Source organism: Rhea pennata, chromosome 10, assembly GCF_028389875.1.
Source record: "Rhea pennata isolate bPtePen1 chromosome 10, bPtePen1.pri, whole genome shotgun sequence".
Lineage (NCBI taxonomy): Eukaryota > Metazoa > Chordata > Aves > Rheiformes > Rheidae > Rhea > Rhea pennata.
In genome coordinates, this window is record NC_084672.1 from 3,203,573 (window position 1) to 3,221,038 (window position 17,466).

General features: G+C 41.8%; 1 protein-coding gene across 1 annotated transcript; it reads right to left on the minus strand.

Moving 5' to 3' along the window:
- Positions 1–18: 18 nt before the first annotated feature.
- On the minus strand, positions 19–16,145 carry SLC24A1 (solute carrier family 24 member 1). Its single transcript, XM_062584118.1, has 9 exons — positions 15,222–16,145; positions 13,346–13,408; positions 12,225–12,333; positions 5,776–5,862; positions 3,787–3,896; positions 2,907–3,104; positions 2,476–2,565; positions 1,432–1,598; positions 19–268 (listed from the first exon to the last, which is right to left on the minus strand). Exons 1-9 carry the CDS (start codon positions 16,143–16,145, stop codon positions 19–21), a joined length of 1,998 nt encoding a protein of 665 aa, XP_062440102.1.
- Positions 16,146–17,466: the final 1,321 nt, after the last annotated feature.

Below are 17,466 nucleotides of genomic sequence, written 5' to 3' on the forward strand. Positions count from 1 at the left end.
TCTTGGGGTGTCCAAATGTCATACAGATACTGGGCAAGATATTATCCTGTCTTCCAACATCACACTGATGATCAAAAACACAAAGTAAAGAGCAAACATAGTGAGCCCCAGTATTTTGTTCATTTTCCATTTACATGCAGCAATTGAGATGATTACAAACAGGAGCATTAGAAAGAGAAGAACAATTGCACAAAACAGACCATTACTACTAACTGCAACTGGACTGAGTCCATTGAAGACAGAATAAAGGAACCAAGGAACTGGCAAACTGCAAGTAAAGGAAGAGTAATTGAAATAAATATCTTAAGGCAATTTCTGCATAGTAACTAAGCATTTTTTCCAGAATGTTACAGAAAAAACAATGCATGATCTTTGATAAATCTCAGCATAAATCTACAATTGATGCTGTCTGTGCAAAAATGTATTTAGAATAATACCTTTCACTAGCACAATGCAATGCAAGAATATGAAATGATTTTTAAATAATACTTATGAATTAAGTTCCTCAGCATCCTATTATAAAGGAGTTTATAGGATCCTTGTGCCTTAATTGCACAGGATCTGAATGTTTTTGAGTTAGTGGGTAAGTGTCCTGCCTGTGAATCTTCGACATTAGCCAAAGATTTGTTGTGTTTTGTCCTGAAAAATAAGTAATTTTGTATTGGCTTGAAAATTCATTGTTAGATTATTGGCTAAGCACAACCTGCAACTGAAAGTTTGAAAGTAGAAGTATCAGTGAAAGACTCCGCTTAGGGAAACTTGCTCTGTGAAGTAGTATGGGGCAGACCAGGCCTGTTCCTTGAGTACTGTTAACTAGGAGACTCCTAGAAGGAAAACTGAACAGTAATTTGCAGGGGAGTTAAGTTTCATACAATTTTGAAAATTACTTGCTTTTTTCTTTTTGCAGCCCCCTCATCCAATTTCATAAGCAAGTATCTAAACACCTTTTTGAAAGGGGGAGGGGGAAAGCTTGCTTTGTTTTACTTAATTTCTACTAAAAGGTGGTGTTAATGAGTTTTAGGCACTTCCTTTTTGCTGTGATATTCTTCCCATAGTGATGTTTCTTGTCCCATTGACAACTGCTGTTTCTGGCTTTCCTAGTGCACGATTATTTTCACCTATCATCTACCAGTGCAATTAATAAAGCTTGGTGAGATTCTTAGGTTAAGATAGTGGTGTCTCTGGACATACAAATTATTTTAAGCAGCAGAACAATGACCTGAACTATGTACAAATTAACTCAGTCTGCAGTGAGTTGATAAAGATTTGTCTTTCCTGGCTATGTTGCTTAAATACATTTAACTAGTTGTCCAGTTATCCCTCATTTAATTACAGCTAAAATTAAATCAATTATGAACTTGTTTGGAGCAGGAAACAGTACATTTTGTATTTCAGAAGAAATGCAACTTTCAGCATTGGACTAGTACTTACCCAACAGTGATATCGAAGATATTGCTGCCTACAGAGCTGGAGACAGCCATGTCGCCTAAACCTTTGCGTGCAACAATGACACTGGTGATAAGGTCAGGGATTGATGTTCCCGCTGCCAGTATGGTTAGTCCCATAATTTCTTCTGATATCCCAATTGTTTCACCAACCTAAGAAATAGTAACAAAGTGGGATAGGTTTGTTATTTTTGGAACATGGAATCTCATTGCTCTGTTCAGTTTTCTAGGTTTTGTATCATATTTGGACTTTATTTTTAATTCCCTGAAATCTGATGTCTTTTTTTTTCCTTTGGCTTTGTATGATGGAAAAATTACATTTTTGCAGTGTACATTGATCTCAGATTAGCAGTACTCTAGAAGGTACAGTGCTGCCAAGACCGAACAAGGTGAAATCAGTTACAACAGCACACTCCTCTCTCTGAAGTCTGCCTATTCTAAGAGGGGTTAAAGGTAGAAGGCGTCCTAATTTAAAGTGAATTATGTATGATCTGAAGGCATTGTGAAACTATATGCTTCTTGGATTTATGACTTGGTCAATGGCATTGTGGATGTGCATTATATCACTAAATACAAACTGTGGATCTGATTCTACAAGATGCAAAGTAGGTATTACTTCCCCAAACACCAGGCAAATATTAAGGAAATAGGAAGTGAGGTCATTTAGCAGCTTCCAGAATCAGAATTTGTATTTCCTAGAATTTTAATTAGGTAAGGGTAATTATGCTCTGCACAGAAGCATTCATCAGTGAAAAGGAAGGATGAAGATAAATCTTGACTGCACTTCTCTTTTCACTGATGCATAAATTCCCATGGAAGCTTTTGAAAAAGAATGAGTCTTTGTTAAATTGGAAAGAATGAAATTGAAAATTCCCTCTGGGTTCTACCAAAACAAAGTTTCTACTGTTTTGATAAATGACTATAGTTGTAATTCATCAGATAGAATACCACAGTGATACATTGTTCCCTATATATCCATCTACATGCTTTGAGACAGTCTTTTTTTGCAGAAAGAAAATAACCCCCTCACCTGGTGAGCCCACCACACCATGAGGTAAGAGAATGCTGCAATCCAGATGATGGATCCAAAAAATGTGATGACAAAGAGTTTTTTTGAGTCCTATTAAAAAAAAAAAAATCAGGAAGGTAACAAACCCCAATGAAACCTATTCAGTTGAAACACTCCAATGCAATCAATTGATTTAACATGGACCCTGGTTTCTATTAAAATTGTCTTTGGATTTGTCACCTTGGTTAGATGACCAACTGTTGCTAGTCTTGGATGATTTTAAGTCTATGGAGCTGTGCTATGCCGCAGCTGGAGCTTCTGCCCCAAATCCCTGCAGTGTTGACAGCAATTAAGCAAATAATTCCAATTAAACCAGACACTGGTTTCTTGATGAGAAGAAATCTATAGTTCTGTTAATGAACCCAGTAGTAGAAGGAAAGATAGATTCTTACTGGGTTTCTAACATCAGGCAAAGTGCTCCAGAGAGGGAAGACAATGGGAAAGAGGAAAAGGTAAATAGCTTGTTTTTTTCTAGTTTCTGGCCATTCAAGAGATAACGGCTCGTCATTTTCTTCATCGTCTGTGCTGTCATCACTGCTTTCCTCAGTCTCAGAGCTGCTGTCTTCTGAGTCATCGCTGTCTGAAGAATGCTGTGGATCAGAGAAAAACGTGTTTGTTTTCATGCTGACAAGCAGCTTCATAGCCTTTAGTCGCTATGGCCTTGCCTTGGTAGAGGTCTTATTTGTAAAATGATCAAGGTCAATCAGAGCCCTCATCTTGCTGTTGAGGGACAAAATCCGGGCAGACTGTACCTCCCTTGCAGATGCCTGTGTAAGTAACTAGTTTGTATCAATCAACTAGATTCAACTTTTAGACAGGAGTTTGACAGAAATAATGCATTTACTGTCTGGCTTTGAAAACATCCTCTGCTGATCAGAACAGCCCAGTGACTTCAGTTGAAAGGATGGTTAGGGAAACAAACAGGAAAGCATCACATACAGGCACTCGTACCTTCCTGTTATGTTTGATAGTAACTTACTTTGGGTAGCCATCTGACCCCAGAAGAGCCATTTGAGGAGAAAATACGGTATCAGTAAGGGGTCATATTTTTGATCTGATTTATCTTCAGCCTTAAGCCTAAATAGTTGAGCTATCTCCTTAAATAAGCTCTGAGGTATTTATTTCATTATCAGAAACACAGTCTGTGGCTGATAGTTATGGGAAACATGTTGGGTCCTACAGCAAAAGCTCTAGAACGGAGAGAAAGGAAAGCGCATGTGTGACATTTCGTTTGGACTGAGCTCTCATTGCCTATGATCCTCATTTAAATACCTGTCCATCTTGTGGTGCATCTGCCTTGTGTTTGTCTTTGCTGGGTTCAGAGTCACTGGCAGGAGTTACTTGAAGAGTGTTTGGTGATTGTGCCTGCTTTTCCTCTTCTGCTAAAAAGGGTAGGAAGGAATACTGGTTTCAGTCATGTTAATGGTGAAGTGGTCACCTTCCCCTTGATCTGCAGGGAGATTTGAATTTCCTACAAAAATGTGAAGCGTTTCAGGTCAAATCCAGCCTGCTTACTTTAAAACTGCAATTGTCCCTTGTCTGCTGTGGATTGTGATTAGTAATGCCGGGTAGAATCTGGCTCATGTGGCTCAGAATTAATACGATCGTAGGAGCTTTCACCTATCCAGCTATCACTGTTATTACTTCTTCTGAAACTGCAGAGAGGCACATACGTAAGAACAGGGAAATGCTAATTATCTGTTCTCTAACCAATAATGTTTCCAAGTTTCAGTCTAGATTCTGCAGGTTTTATTAAAGCCATCCTTAAAAGCTAGAAGGGATGTAAAGCTATGCTTCACTACTTTCTAGTGGTGCTGGGCATTCTCCAGGGGACTGATATTCTTTGAGGCTCCTGAGAAATGATTGTTTTGTGCTGCCAAATTTTAATCTCTAATCATTTGGTACATATTCAAATGCATATAGTAAAGTGCTGACACATACAAGGAAATAACTGCAATGTCCTCTGTGCTGTTCCTGTATTAACCTGTTCCAGGAACCTGGAAACCTCTGCACAAGGTTAGCATTGAAGCCTGAGTAAAACACAACAGAGGCAATACAGAATGCCTGACTGCTCAAAGTCACAGTAAGAACCGTCTTTTTACACTGTTGCTGTTTAGCTTAAGGGATGCCCTCCAGATATGCAAACCCATCAGATCTGTAAGCTCGTGTTATCCTATGTACTATACCCAAATGGGGCATTGCTGGATAGCTTATTCTGAACTGGGTAAGCTGATCTAGTGTGCCTTGCCCTGTTTTAGAGAACCAGTCTAGAGGGGAGCTTTTTGGGCACGTATTTTTGTGCCATTTGGGATTTCTGGAACCAGGCCTTCAGACAGCAGACTTGGGACACTTTCAGCACAAACTGGTAGCACAGATTAATAACACCTGTGGGATGTGCACAGTCCAATCACCAGAAAGGTTTGTGGGGCATTTTGTTGTGGGACGAAAACTTATAGTTCAGGGAAGACAATGTTGTGATGATAACTTGAACCAGCTGAGGATTTACTTGTTTCTTAAACAATATTTTCCTCAAATTTGGTCCCCTTTGCATGGGCAAGGCCAGATGTTGTGAGATATTCCGGTGACTATCATATTGCAGCTGTGTGCTTCTGAAGGTGGCACCTTCCACACAAAAGTTGTCTTATTTTTTCAAAGTCTCCAAGTTCACTGACAACACAGATCCATACTGTAGCTCAGGTTAGCTGCTCCCTCTGCATAATCTCAAGTAGCCAGTGTATCACTAGTGAAACAGAAAAAGCAAAAACTATTTAAAGGGAGGATGCACAGACCGTTAGAGTGGTTGTAGACAAAGTCAGCTATTTTTATGGAGGAGTCAGCCAGCGCTGTTCTGCAAATATGCTGAATTTCTAGGCTAAAACAGAGGTACATTGTTTTAAAGAACACTTAATTTGCAGCCGCTACCAAAGATCAAGGAGCATAGCAGCACACAATTGTTGTATATAATGGCCTGGTTTTCTCTCTTCCACTCTTGTGATTGTAACTTATACTACTTCCTTGTAGCACTTTCTGTTTAGGTCCTTCTGTACTAACCACTCCTAGACTCCTGTAGGGCTGGCTTTTATTGTCCACTGTTAGTATATGTTGAATTATTTCTGCTGCATTACAGCAGGTTCTGTGATCAATAGGAGAAAACTTGTGTCACACTGTAGTGTCTTTGACAGTCAAAAGCGCTCAGGGCTGGGAAGGGGAGAGGTTACAATGCAAAATAAGGCAAACAGCACTGACTTTTCTTGCACTCACCTTCTGGTTTTGATCCTTGTTTGTTCAGAGCATCTACCTTAGCCTTGGCTATGTTGCTCAAGATGTCAACCTTGTCTTTAAATTTTGCTGTGAATGAGAAGGATGCATTCGTCATCAGTTGTCAGCTATGTGTACTGCCATACAGATACGCTCACCCTGTTTTTCCACCTGGATTGCAGACCTAGGAGTTGTCTTTCTGGCTGTGGCCTTAAAAGTTTTGGCTGCTGTTAATGGATCATAATTGTTATATTTAAATACTTAGTACTATGATAATTATGCCAGCAATTTGCTATGTAATCAGTACATTCATGTTTCAAAAAATCTCGGGAGAAGATGGAATCTTTTTCAATTCAGTAATATAGGAGATATCTGTGCTTCAGCAGGAGCAACTGCAGAAAGAATAGAGGAAGAATTTTGATGCAGTATCATTTAGTTCCTAAAGGACTGTTGACTCTGTTCAGGCTTGATTATATGCAAGCTAAAAATGACACCTTCCTTCTGCCATGTGGCTGTTGGAAGAGGCTGCTGCTTGCAGCCTGGCAACCTGATGGCAAGGAACAAGAAAAGCCTTCTCCATTTCAGTTATCTGGAAAATGATTGATTTATCTGAGTCTGAAAGTGTCTTCTCTGCCACAATTAATTCCAGTTCCTGGTATCCAGATTCAACGTGGTCCAGGCTATTCTGCAAAGGGCTACCCAAGAGACCAGATCTTCACCAGTGCAGTGTCCAGTTGTGTATTTCTGGGACTGATGAGGACTTCTCCCACTATAATTTGTGCCATGCTCATGTGAACTGCTTTATTATTACACAGTGAATTGTGAAACAGTGTGTCCCTCCGTGGTTAGATGTTAGATGCTATGCTTAAATGGCTTAATTCCTGCTGTCATGGCCAGTGACCAAGTCATCAGTTCCAAGCCCCTACTTTAATCTATATCCTCTGTTGGCCACTGGCTACCCAGTGATTAAGATAAGGGTCAGAGGGTTTGTACATGGACAGTAGCCACAAGAAATCGGCAGTTTTAATAGAGATGGAAGGCCATGCTATGTTTGGCCTGTGTGGAGGACTGTAAATTAATTTTCTCTGAAAGCTTTATCACTGATTTAGTCTACAGAACTGTCAACTGTGCAGCAAGAATTTGTTGATGCCCTTTGCCTCAAGGGCAAAGCCCCCATCGCTTTATTCATCGACGTGTTACTGAGTTAATAGAAACAGAAGGTATAAGGCCCTAAGCCGTGCAGGCGGATCTTCAGCTGTGAGCTGAACCTTGTCACAATCAATGTACTCTGGATATATGTCTAATAACTGGGACTGGCTCAGACAGGCCTTGCTGTCCGATTCCTGTCGTTGTCTGACAGGACATCTGAACACTTTTTTTCATTAAATGTCATTTCCCCTGAAAACAGCAGTGGCTGGAGAGAGATGAGCTGCCGAGCCCTCCTCTTTTGAACAAGGAGGGAAGGCCAAGAAGCCTACCTCCCTACTTCAGCACCATTTATTGGCATTGAAACCTACTGGAGGGGACGTGAATCATTTTACTCGGTTTTCCCTCTGCTGATGCTGAGCACAAGCATACTCAGCTGTGCAAAGCAACAAGGCGGTGACCCTTTGCTAGTCTCATCCTCTAACCATGGGACAATGGCATCTCTCTGTTCAGCTTTTCCTGGGAGCTGTTGCAAAAGCTGCTGTCAGCAGGGTCAGGGCGGTCAGGCCCAGCCTCGGAGGGATTATATAAATTCCAGCTCCTGGCTTTCTGCTCTCACCTAGGCTGCAAGCTGTGAGTACTGACCAGAGTGGAGCCTGAGAGCATCTCTCTATCAGGATAAATGGATTAGGTTCAGGCTGCTATCCAGTTCTCATGCGATCAGCCTCACTTAAAAAGGTGTTAATTCCTCTGACACACATTTCATGCAGAGTGAACTGAGATTGGAGGAAGAGGTGGCTATAAGCAGGCCAGATCTGAAGGTCAGCAGGGGGATGAAGGATAGCTGTCAGTTCAGTCCTTGCTAGTACCTTGGCTTAGCCCAGCTCTGCTCAGCAGGGCAGCACAGAGCTCCTAACCCGCTTTGGCAGCCACCGGTTCTGCTGTGGCCAAGGAGCATGTCGCTGGGGAAGAACTTGTGCTTCAGGGCACTGCAGGCAGGCAATGCTCCTGCTGGGTGTGCGGGGATCTTCCTTTGAGCTGCTCTAGGTTTGCACCGAAGTCTGCATCAGTGAATCTCCAGCTGCCCTGGTAATGCCCCAAGACCTATTTCTGAGATTAAGTGGGCAAAAAGGTTGTTGCTGACTTTCAGGCACTCGCTCCTCTGGTAACTGCCACTTTGTCTGATAACCAGTCCCACAGAACATGCCTTTGTCCAGGGGCTCTGAGAGGGCCTTCAGGCAGGTCCTTGCCCTGTGGATTGACAGCATCTAGTGTGAATTTAAGGTTGTAGCTGAGTTTCAGTCTTGAGTTTGGCTCTTGTAATTTCCTTATATTTAATCCAACGGGACTAATTTATAGCATAGGCTTGAAGACTTTTTCTTTAAATTTTGGCATGAACATGGAGGATTTGGAGTTTGTGGTGTCCTAAAACTGTACTTAAAATCTTTTTGTCCCTTTATTTTAAGAGGAAGCATGATACAAAAGATTGAATACTAGTGAAGCAAGGAGCAAATGTAGCTGTCTGCAGTCTTCTAGCTGAAGCTGCTACAGTACTGTCTGCTGCTTTATTCTAGTCTAATTTCCAAAATCCTTAGTTCTTTAATTGGGACATACTGAGGGTAGACAGCTCTGATGACCTTACTTGGCCTTCATTCAAAAATAAAAGCAGATTTCTGTTGTCTTCCTTGTATGGCTAGAGTTTAAAGAATAATCTGATGGCAAAACTGTAGTATGTTCTACCATACTACAGAAATCAGGAGATTTCAGAAATGAGAAGGCCCCTCAGTCATTCCCAAAATCTACATTCTTCTTAATTCCCCAACAGTTCCCTCCAGTGTCTAGCCTGAAGATCTTGAAAAGGTCACGAGCTCTGCTTCTGTCCACTGTCAGAGAAAGTGGAGGAGAAAGACTAGAGTTGCTAGAAATTTCCCATTTTTAAAAAATGGCACAAATAAAAGTTTCTATCAAAAATATAATGCATAGGGTTAAGCAAGTGTTAGGGCTTTTAAAGTAAAAACCCTAGCCTGCTGTCAACACAGGAAAGGATGGGAAAGTAATGATCCGTTCCTAATTAAAAAAATAAAAATAAAATCTGAACTTAATCCACTGTTCAGATGAGAATGTTTCACAACAGGTGTTTTAAGAGTGGGGAAAGGAAGCTTGTGTTTCTGCACTTCTGGCTTATTTCTAAGGCCTCTGCCTCTGGAAACTTGTTTTGAAGGCACAGTGCTGGTAGTTTAACATGTTTTGGACACTCATTGCCCTGAAACAGTTTCTGTGCTCGCCAGCTAAAATGCAACTGCAGCATAAGGAAGAAAACCCTACAGAGATCGCTTTCAGTAGGTTAAGAGCTGATGAGAAATAGTTGGCAACATTTTTCTTTTGTAGAGTTTTCTTTACCACAGCCTTTAAATGCTGATGTTACAGAAGTTGGCAAGTAAAAGGAACAAGGATCCTTGAGGACAGATGGGATCATCTTTTATGTTGCAGCTTGATTACAGAAATGTGCCTGGTTCAGACAGTTCTGTACACACTGCAAAGAGAAGGAATTTGATGATGATCAATGAGAATTAGGCCCCCAGCTGCCCTGAGGGTACTAAAGAGCTGCAGTGCTGTTAACATGAATGGGGAGCTCACAAATCCTTCCTTTTCCGATGACATTCTACGGAAGTATTTTTCTTTACTGTTACCTTTTTTAAAACAACTGTGTCTGTTCTGGCAATGTTCAGTGCAACAGACGTGTACCTGGGGCAGAGACTATGCCCTTAACTCTATTGCATTCTTATAGCAAAAGGTCTGTAAAATAACAACCTCCTTCTGAAGAAACTGTAGCCCACTGTCACAGCTGTGACTTATGTACATGTGGTCACACTTCCATCTAGTGGCTGCAGCTTACAGACACAATAACTCAAAGCCAGTCTAGTCTAAATGAGATGAGAAGGGTGGATGTTTTTTTGTTTCTTTCTGGATTTTTTTTTTTTTTTATGAGAGGATCCAAAATCACCAATAGTTCCCTTTATTCAGTATGCAGTCCCTTAGGAAGGCTAAAAGCTCACAACGTTGTTGAGAAGTCCCTGTGGAGTGTCCTGGGCTGCACTAGCTCCGGCAGCACTGGAGTGCTCTCCTTAGCCTTGGTACCCCACAAGTCGTGCTGAGGTCCCAGAGTTTCACCACACAGAGGACATCAGCCTGGACCAGAAAGCCAAGCATGCACTAGGCTGGGGCAGGCAGGCACTGCCAGCACTTCGCCAGACAGCTGCAGCTGTCCTCAGCTAGAGCACAAGGACATGAAGAGGTGCAGGGAACACGAGAAGGTTTTGGAGGGTCCTTGCTGTCCTTATCAAGCCACCTTTGTTCACTCGATCAGTTTTTGCTGCTGAAAGTTTGATCTGGAGAGTCCTTTTTGTAACCTCAATGATAGACACGAGAGGTGTTTATCCGCTTAGCTTCAATCTCTATTTGAATGGTACAACAGATAATCCCTTTAGAACAAGTAGGGCAGTGGAGGGGCATGTGCTGAACTACAAAAGAAAACCCTCATTTAAGAAGAAAATATATCTTTAATATGCTTCTCCATTTCTTGGAAAATAAACCTTCATTATGTGTTTGAATTGAAGTTCATACAGAGCAGCATGTTAAAAGTCTGTGGACAACGACTCAGTCTGGAGAGCTGTCCTTTCTACAGCCTGGGCAGTTTAAAAGAAAATGCCTTTTAGTCCTGAGCTGGTCCCTGGGGGGTTGGCTCATTGCCTGCAATGTACTGCAGATACTGTTTTTGGTAAAAACAGTGTTGCAGGTGGGCTTTCAGAAGGGCTCAGTGTTGGTCTAAATTGCATATGGATCAGAGATTCTCCCTAGAGTATATAAAGATGATCTGTTTTCCCTCCCCCAGCAAAAACTGGCTGGTAGCATTTCTTTATATACCATTGTTTGGCTTAGCCATCATAATGGGAAACTACTGTGTGTTTTAGATTTCAACTGGGATTTTTAACCATTATCAAAAATAATTCTTAAAGGGTTTTGACTTCTTCCTCTTCTGGTTTATGCCTTGTGCGGGGTTGTGTGCACAGCCGAAGAGGTACATAGGTAACAGGTTCTCCCTGTGTTCATGTCTATTATAAGTGAAGCTAATAGTTTGATTTAGCTCTTCCTCAGAAAATGTAGGCAGAGCTGAATGTTGCAATTCCAAGACCAGAGATCAGGACTAAGCTAAGAAAGTGCAAGTGAGCTGTGACATAGTATGAGACAGAGGAAGCCTGTAAATCATGTTTGCTGTTCCTGCTGTCAGAGGGAGAGCAAAAGATGGGCGACTGCAGTAATTGTCACTGATGGCAGGACCCCAGTAACAGCAGCTGTTCTACATGCCCTGATGCTCCTTCAAGGGTGACAGTAGCAGCAATGTAGCACAGGCAGAGCTGGTGTCAGGGCTGAGAAGCGAGGTGTTTGTCCTTGCTAGCCATGCAATGAGAGGGAAGATGTCCTAGTGGTGCAGAGCTTGCCTCAGCTGACATAATCTGTGCTGCTTAGAGCTGCATTTCAAGTATGTTTTGTTGAGTTCCGAACTTAATACATGCAAAAGCTGTAATCTTACTTCAAGTGGGGCTGTTGTTATTAGAAATGACTGTTACTTGCTAGAGAGGTAGAAATATATCAATGGTATAATTAGCTTATGTTTTAAACACCTATAAACCCTGCCAATAACTGTATCGTCATACTGGGAAATATGAGGAGATAAAAAGTATTTCATAAGAAAGACTAGGGTTACAAGCAAGACTAATCTTGCTAGGGAGTGATAATCTGGGTCGTGACTGTAAGGCTCTTAATTTGTTATCAAAGTTATTTGCCTACTGAAGCTTATCTGTCTCCTTACAACACTAAATTAATTACAACTTAGTAAAAAGAAAATGTCAGTCTTCAAAGCATTTATAATCTTCCATGCACAATCATTTTCTGGAAAAAAATGTTTGGGACAATAGCACAAATAGATCTGCTGAAATCTTCATTTTCTGCCTCTTATTATGTATTTGCAATTAGACTGGGGATAAGAGGGAGGAGAGGGAGAATTGTTGTAAAAAGAGCTCTTGTGACAAGAAATTCCCTGCCTTTTGCTCTGTGCACAGGACTCTAGTGAAAGAAGGAAGTCCAGCTATAAGCAGAGCCATAGTCATCTTGGGTTAGAGCCTAGCTGATTTCATTGGTTTGCATTCAGTGGTGCTGCCTTCCACCAGCAAAAAACATGCCCTGTTATACTGCTCTGAGATCAGGACTGCAAAACAAAGTTCTGCTGATGTGGAGCATTCACTCACCTTCTGCCAGGGGGTCCAGGGTGTAGATCATGAGTTGGAAGATGGTGCTGCGCATTTGGGAGTTGTGTAGGGAGGTTGAGCTGCTGCCTCGCTGTAAGGCTGATGTAGGCTACAGAACAGAATAAAGGTACAACACAGCAATCAATAGCATGTTCTTCACAAACCGTTTCTGTCAATTCATCTCTGAGCTGGGATACGTGTCTCTGGAACCTGATCTTCCTCACCCAATGAACAAGTTCAGCATGGATTTTAGACAGCGTCTGCATTCAAGTTTACAGACTGGCTAAGAGTACTGACAGTTTACAGCAAGACATGCTCTTGAGATAACAGGCCAATCTGTCGTTAGATATATGCAATGGAGTCAGCAGCACTATTGTTATTACAGATGGTAAAAGTCAAAGCACGCAGTGCTTTTAGTTGTCAGCTAATCGGTAATTCCGTAGATGTATATGCTGCTGTACCGTAATAATACAGTCGCATCAAGCTTTCTGATTTAATTGGAAAGCTCTGCTGCTCTGTTCCTAATGTCAGTGCAGCACGCCAGAGTCCTAATGAGCTTTCAACTAGGCTAAGTGCACAGGGAAAAAAGTAGCATCCACACGAGGAAGCTAACACCTGCTATGTTACATATGCAGCCTCTCGGCCAGCTAGGCCTCTCCACGCAGTGCCTGGCCAGCCGCTGGGAAGACAGTGCATCAGGAATTTACCCAGGAGCGGAGGAATCTTCAGTGTTCACTTCAGGGAGGGACATACCCTACCAGCAACTGCTCTGGGAGCCCACGAGGAAAGTTAGCCATGAAACAGGGTAAGAAAATATATACTCCAATTTCTCTATACACTTTTCATTCTGTTTAAAGCGTAGAATGAATAGCACCCTGCTAATCAAATCCATTTGTGTAATCTCTCATTTTTTTTTAAATTCCTTTGAGGACACAACTCAGCCAGATGTCCTGTTAATTAAGCTGTGGATACTGTGACGAGGATGGTTGATTCTGCGGTAGGATTTGGTCCAGGTTTCTTGAAAGAGAAGATGGCACCTTTATTCCGTACCTGATGTAGTGAGGGGTTAAAAATATAGTAACTGTACCTGTAACTATACCTGTTAAGTTGCTTAAACTTACCTGCAGCTTCTTTCCATCTGCTGGTTTCTTTGTTCCATCATCTGCAACTGCCCCGTTGCTTTTCTGAATACAAACAAGAATGAAAAGTACTGAATACAATTACAGCCTCACCAGCTCTTACAGCATCCAATGATGGCTCTTCAAGCCAATGTCTGTCAGAAAGTGGGAGAGTTAATACAAATAACTGTGCATGGATGCTACTGAAAGAGCCAAAGCCATGTGCCTTCCTCAAAACCTTGTGACCGCTGAGAGAGACAGGATTTTGCCTACAGCCCCTCAGTATGGATGTGTGTACCCTAAGACAGACGGACACAAATGGCCTCTACCATCTGATTCCTGTAGATGGAGGCAGCCCCAGACTTCATCTCCAAATATCTGTCTCCTGACCCATTTTCCAAGAGAAGAAGAGAGAAGATGCAAAGGGGTCTCTTCTTCTACTGATTAGCCTTACTTTCCATAAAATTATTTACTTTCCCCACAGGTTAGATCCAGCAGCTCTGTGTCGTGCTGCTATATGCTAATGAGAGCTCTCTTGTAAACTCAGAATGCGGGGATTTGTTTCGTTGATGCTGAAGGGCTGGGTTCAGTTTGAGATCACGGCTATGGTGCCTATAGTGATTGATATGTGTGTATAGATAAAGTAACTTGCAGATGTGTTTCCCCTCTGGAATGTAGCACATGACTTCCTGGACCCCCAGCCATGAACCCCAGCTGGAAGACAGACTGGGAAGAGAGGAAGTTTGCCTCTATTTGCCATAATTTCAAGTATCTTCACCCCTCTTCCTTTCTTTCCTCATGTTATGTGAAGGGAGCACCAAGACCAGGAGGGGCAAAATGTGCTTGCATGCCGGTCATGCACATTTGACTTCTAAAATATGACAATGCTAGAGGACAATTTGAAATGGAGCTTAATCCAGCGGTCTCTGCTCTAGAATTGGCACTAGCCTGGGACAAGGAGGCAGTGGGAGCATTTGGGAGAATGGGGAGCAAGAAGTGGCCAGGCAGGTTCAGGAAGATAAAGTCCCAAGTGTTCTAGATACCACGTCCTGGCCAAATCTGCCAGATCACAAAGGTTAAATGCCTCTGGGAACAGCCTTCAGACAGCCTGCCTTTGTATGTATAAGTAGTCATCTCTTCCTTCAAAAGGTGGTGAAGTTAAGGGCCCTGGTCTCTACTACACCTGGATGGTGTAGTTACAGCTGCAAACCTCCCTGTCTGAGCACCAGTGGCATAAAGAATTGTCTCTGAGCACACACAGCTGTAGTCAATGCATAGAAATGGAATTTGGATGTTTAGAGCTTGTTATCAAATGCTGATTGAGAGAGGTGACAATAGTTGCTGAAGGCTGCCAGATCTCCTTCTATGCTGTAGATTGGGTATCAAGTGATACCACTAGCACCACAGTGGCACACACAATTTTAGCATTAGAAAAGAGAATTTTTTTTTAACAACCCTATCTCATCTGCAGAAGGCTTGGACAGTGTTTCTTATCAGAAACCTTTTTTTCTCTAGCAAAAAAATGTACTGTTTTGTTCACAGACTGATGCGTTTCTGAATGGGTTGTAAAGTTTTTGTTTTTTCTTAAACTCCTTTACAACAACTGATCAAAACCCTATGCCTGTCTTGAAAGTAGGTAAGTGGCCCATACTGGTATCTTAAATTATCACATTGATTGAACTCCCTTTTAGTGGATTTTTTTCTTATTTCTTAGAATTTCTTCTATCTACATAGCTTTTCCATCACTTTATAATTACTGACTAGTAGCTGTATTCTGAGGTTTTGTTTCAATATGCGCTTTGTCAAGGAGATGCAGATTTCTTTATTTATGCTAGAATGAATATGTCTGACTTTCCCTCTGAACAATAATGACACCAACCTTCTGCATATGCTCTGCTGATGCTGCCTGCACGGTATTTAGTGTCCTGTTCAGCTCCTGCTTCACCCATTGTTCTAGGTACACATTGTGTTTCATAGTGAATACATACGTGGCGTAGGCAGTCAGTAAAAGGAGGCTTTCCCACCAATCAATGACACTGTCTAGGAAAAACAGGATGAGCATCAGCAAGTCTACAATGTAGAACGAAATGTCTCTAAATAAGGGCCACCATGTCAGGTGGAGTATCTCCCTTGAGAAGAGGGCACAAGTGCCAATGACAAAGAGGATATTAAACACTGCTGAGCCCACAATGGTACCGATGCCCACATTGCTGTGTGAGATGAAGACACCTATGAGGGAGGTGAAGAGTTCTGGTGCTGATCCACCTGCTGCCATGAAGGTGGCTCCAGCCACATCTTCAGAGATCTGTAACTTCTCTGTGATCACTCCCAAGGCAGGGACAAAATACTCATCACACACTATGGCCAAGGCCACAAATACATATATCATGCCAAAGATGTGAAGTACAACCCACCCTTGCCTGCGTTCTTCCACACTGAATAGGTCCTGGGGATATTCTGCTTTGGATTCATATTTTGGCTTTTCATCTGGGTAGCTTGCACTGACATTTTCTTCTTGTGGTGTTGTGTCCACTGATGTAGTGATGGGCACAGCTGGCTCAGGATCCACATATACACAGTGTCTTATTTTGGGTGCTGCTGTGCCATTGCCTGTTATGGCAGTCTTGTTGCTGGAGAGGTCTCTGGAGGTAACTTTAACAGAGTCCTTGGGTTGGGGGGCTGTGTGTGGTGCTGGAAGGCCAGAGGGGCTGAACTGAAGCTGATAGAGAGAGAGGACCAATACTGTGGCAAGCAAGAAAAAGATTCGGTTCCGTTGTAGCCGCCTTCTCCGTGGTAAATTCATTTCCTAAAGGTTCAAAAATCAGACCCGTGTCCAGAAGCCAGTGAAGACTTCTCTTGATCAGCAATTTGCACTTATATCCGCCATTGGAGTTTCTAGCTGATCTTAAGCAACAGGAGTGAAACTGTATGAAACTGTAGAATCCTGCAAAAGAAGGTCTAGTGTGAAAAATACAGTACTGCCACTTCCCATTGTGTGGGTAACATTACCTCAGTGAGTGCTTTTCTATTTTAAATAAAAAGAAATGGACTTGAACTAGCAAAGTCAGATCTAGACCCAGATTTTAATCTTGCTTTTTATTACCGAAGGATATGCTGATGGATAGTTGTAGGTTTGGCTGAATAGAGAGGAGTGCATGAAAATTATTTGATGGTTCCCAGCTACACTGCTCTGTGGCTTTCCAGTCTTGCACTTCCACAAGATACAAACCAAGCAAATGGTGATTTTTTTTTCTTTCAGATTGAGAAGAGTAGGAAGAAGACTTGGCCCTAGTAAAACTCAGTGTGTTGAGCATCCATTTGTTTCTATGACTACATCTTTTCAAACCTTTCTGAAGAAATCAAAAGAGGCAAAGTGGAACTGTAATCATTCCTTTTATTAGGGGAAAAAATAGCATATCTTGAATAATTATTTGAACAGCATTTATAAAGGAATACAAATTGTAAATGCCAGAGTGACAGAGTCCACATATGTGACAATAGGGAGACAGTGATTTGGGTCTGGACAAAATTTACACTTCAGCACTGCTTGAGTGCTGTACCTTGAAATAGCACTGTAAATGGATTTTTTCCCCGGAGTGGGACTGTTACGTTATCGTTGAGCTGGATGTGAATCACAGTTTTGTAAGCCATTCTCAGATAAGCTCTGCATGCAAGTTAGCACACACTTACCCTCTTGCATAACACCCAGTGAAGTAATCAGCCTAAATTTCTTGCAAGACAGGCATTATTATCTTCTTTTAAATAGTTGGGAGGATCACTAAGGCAACAGTAATAGAGGGTCATAGGAGTACCTAGATAAATAGATGATACAAGCTTTGCTTTGGGTATGTAAAAGTACATGAGCACGCATATGGCAGAATTGCATAATACAATATGTATAACAAATTAGTAGGCAGTAACCCTTCCTAATAAAAATGAAATGAAGAATAGTAACAAGAAAGACATGTAGGGAACAGAAGATGCATGTACACATCCCTCTTTAACCATTCTATTTTACTTCTTTCCAAAATGAGCTGCCTAAAAGACTCCTTGCAAGCAGAAATATATACAAAGCTAGAATGAATTATGAGAGCTCTCTAGCTTTTCTCAGTACCTGACAATTG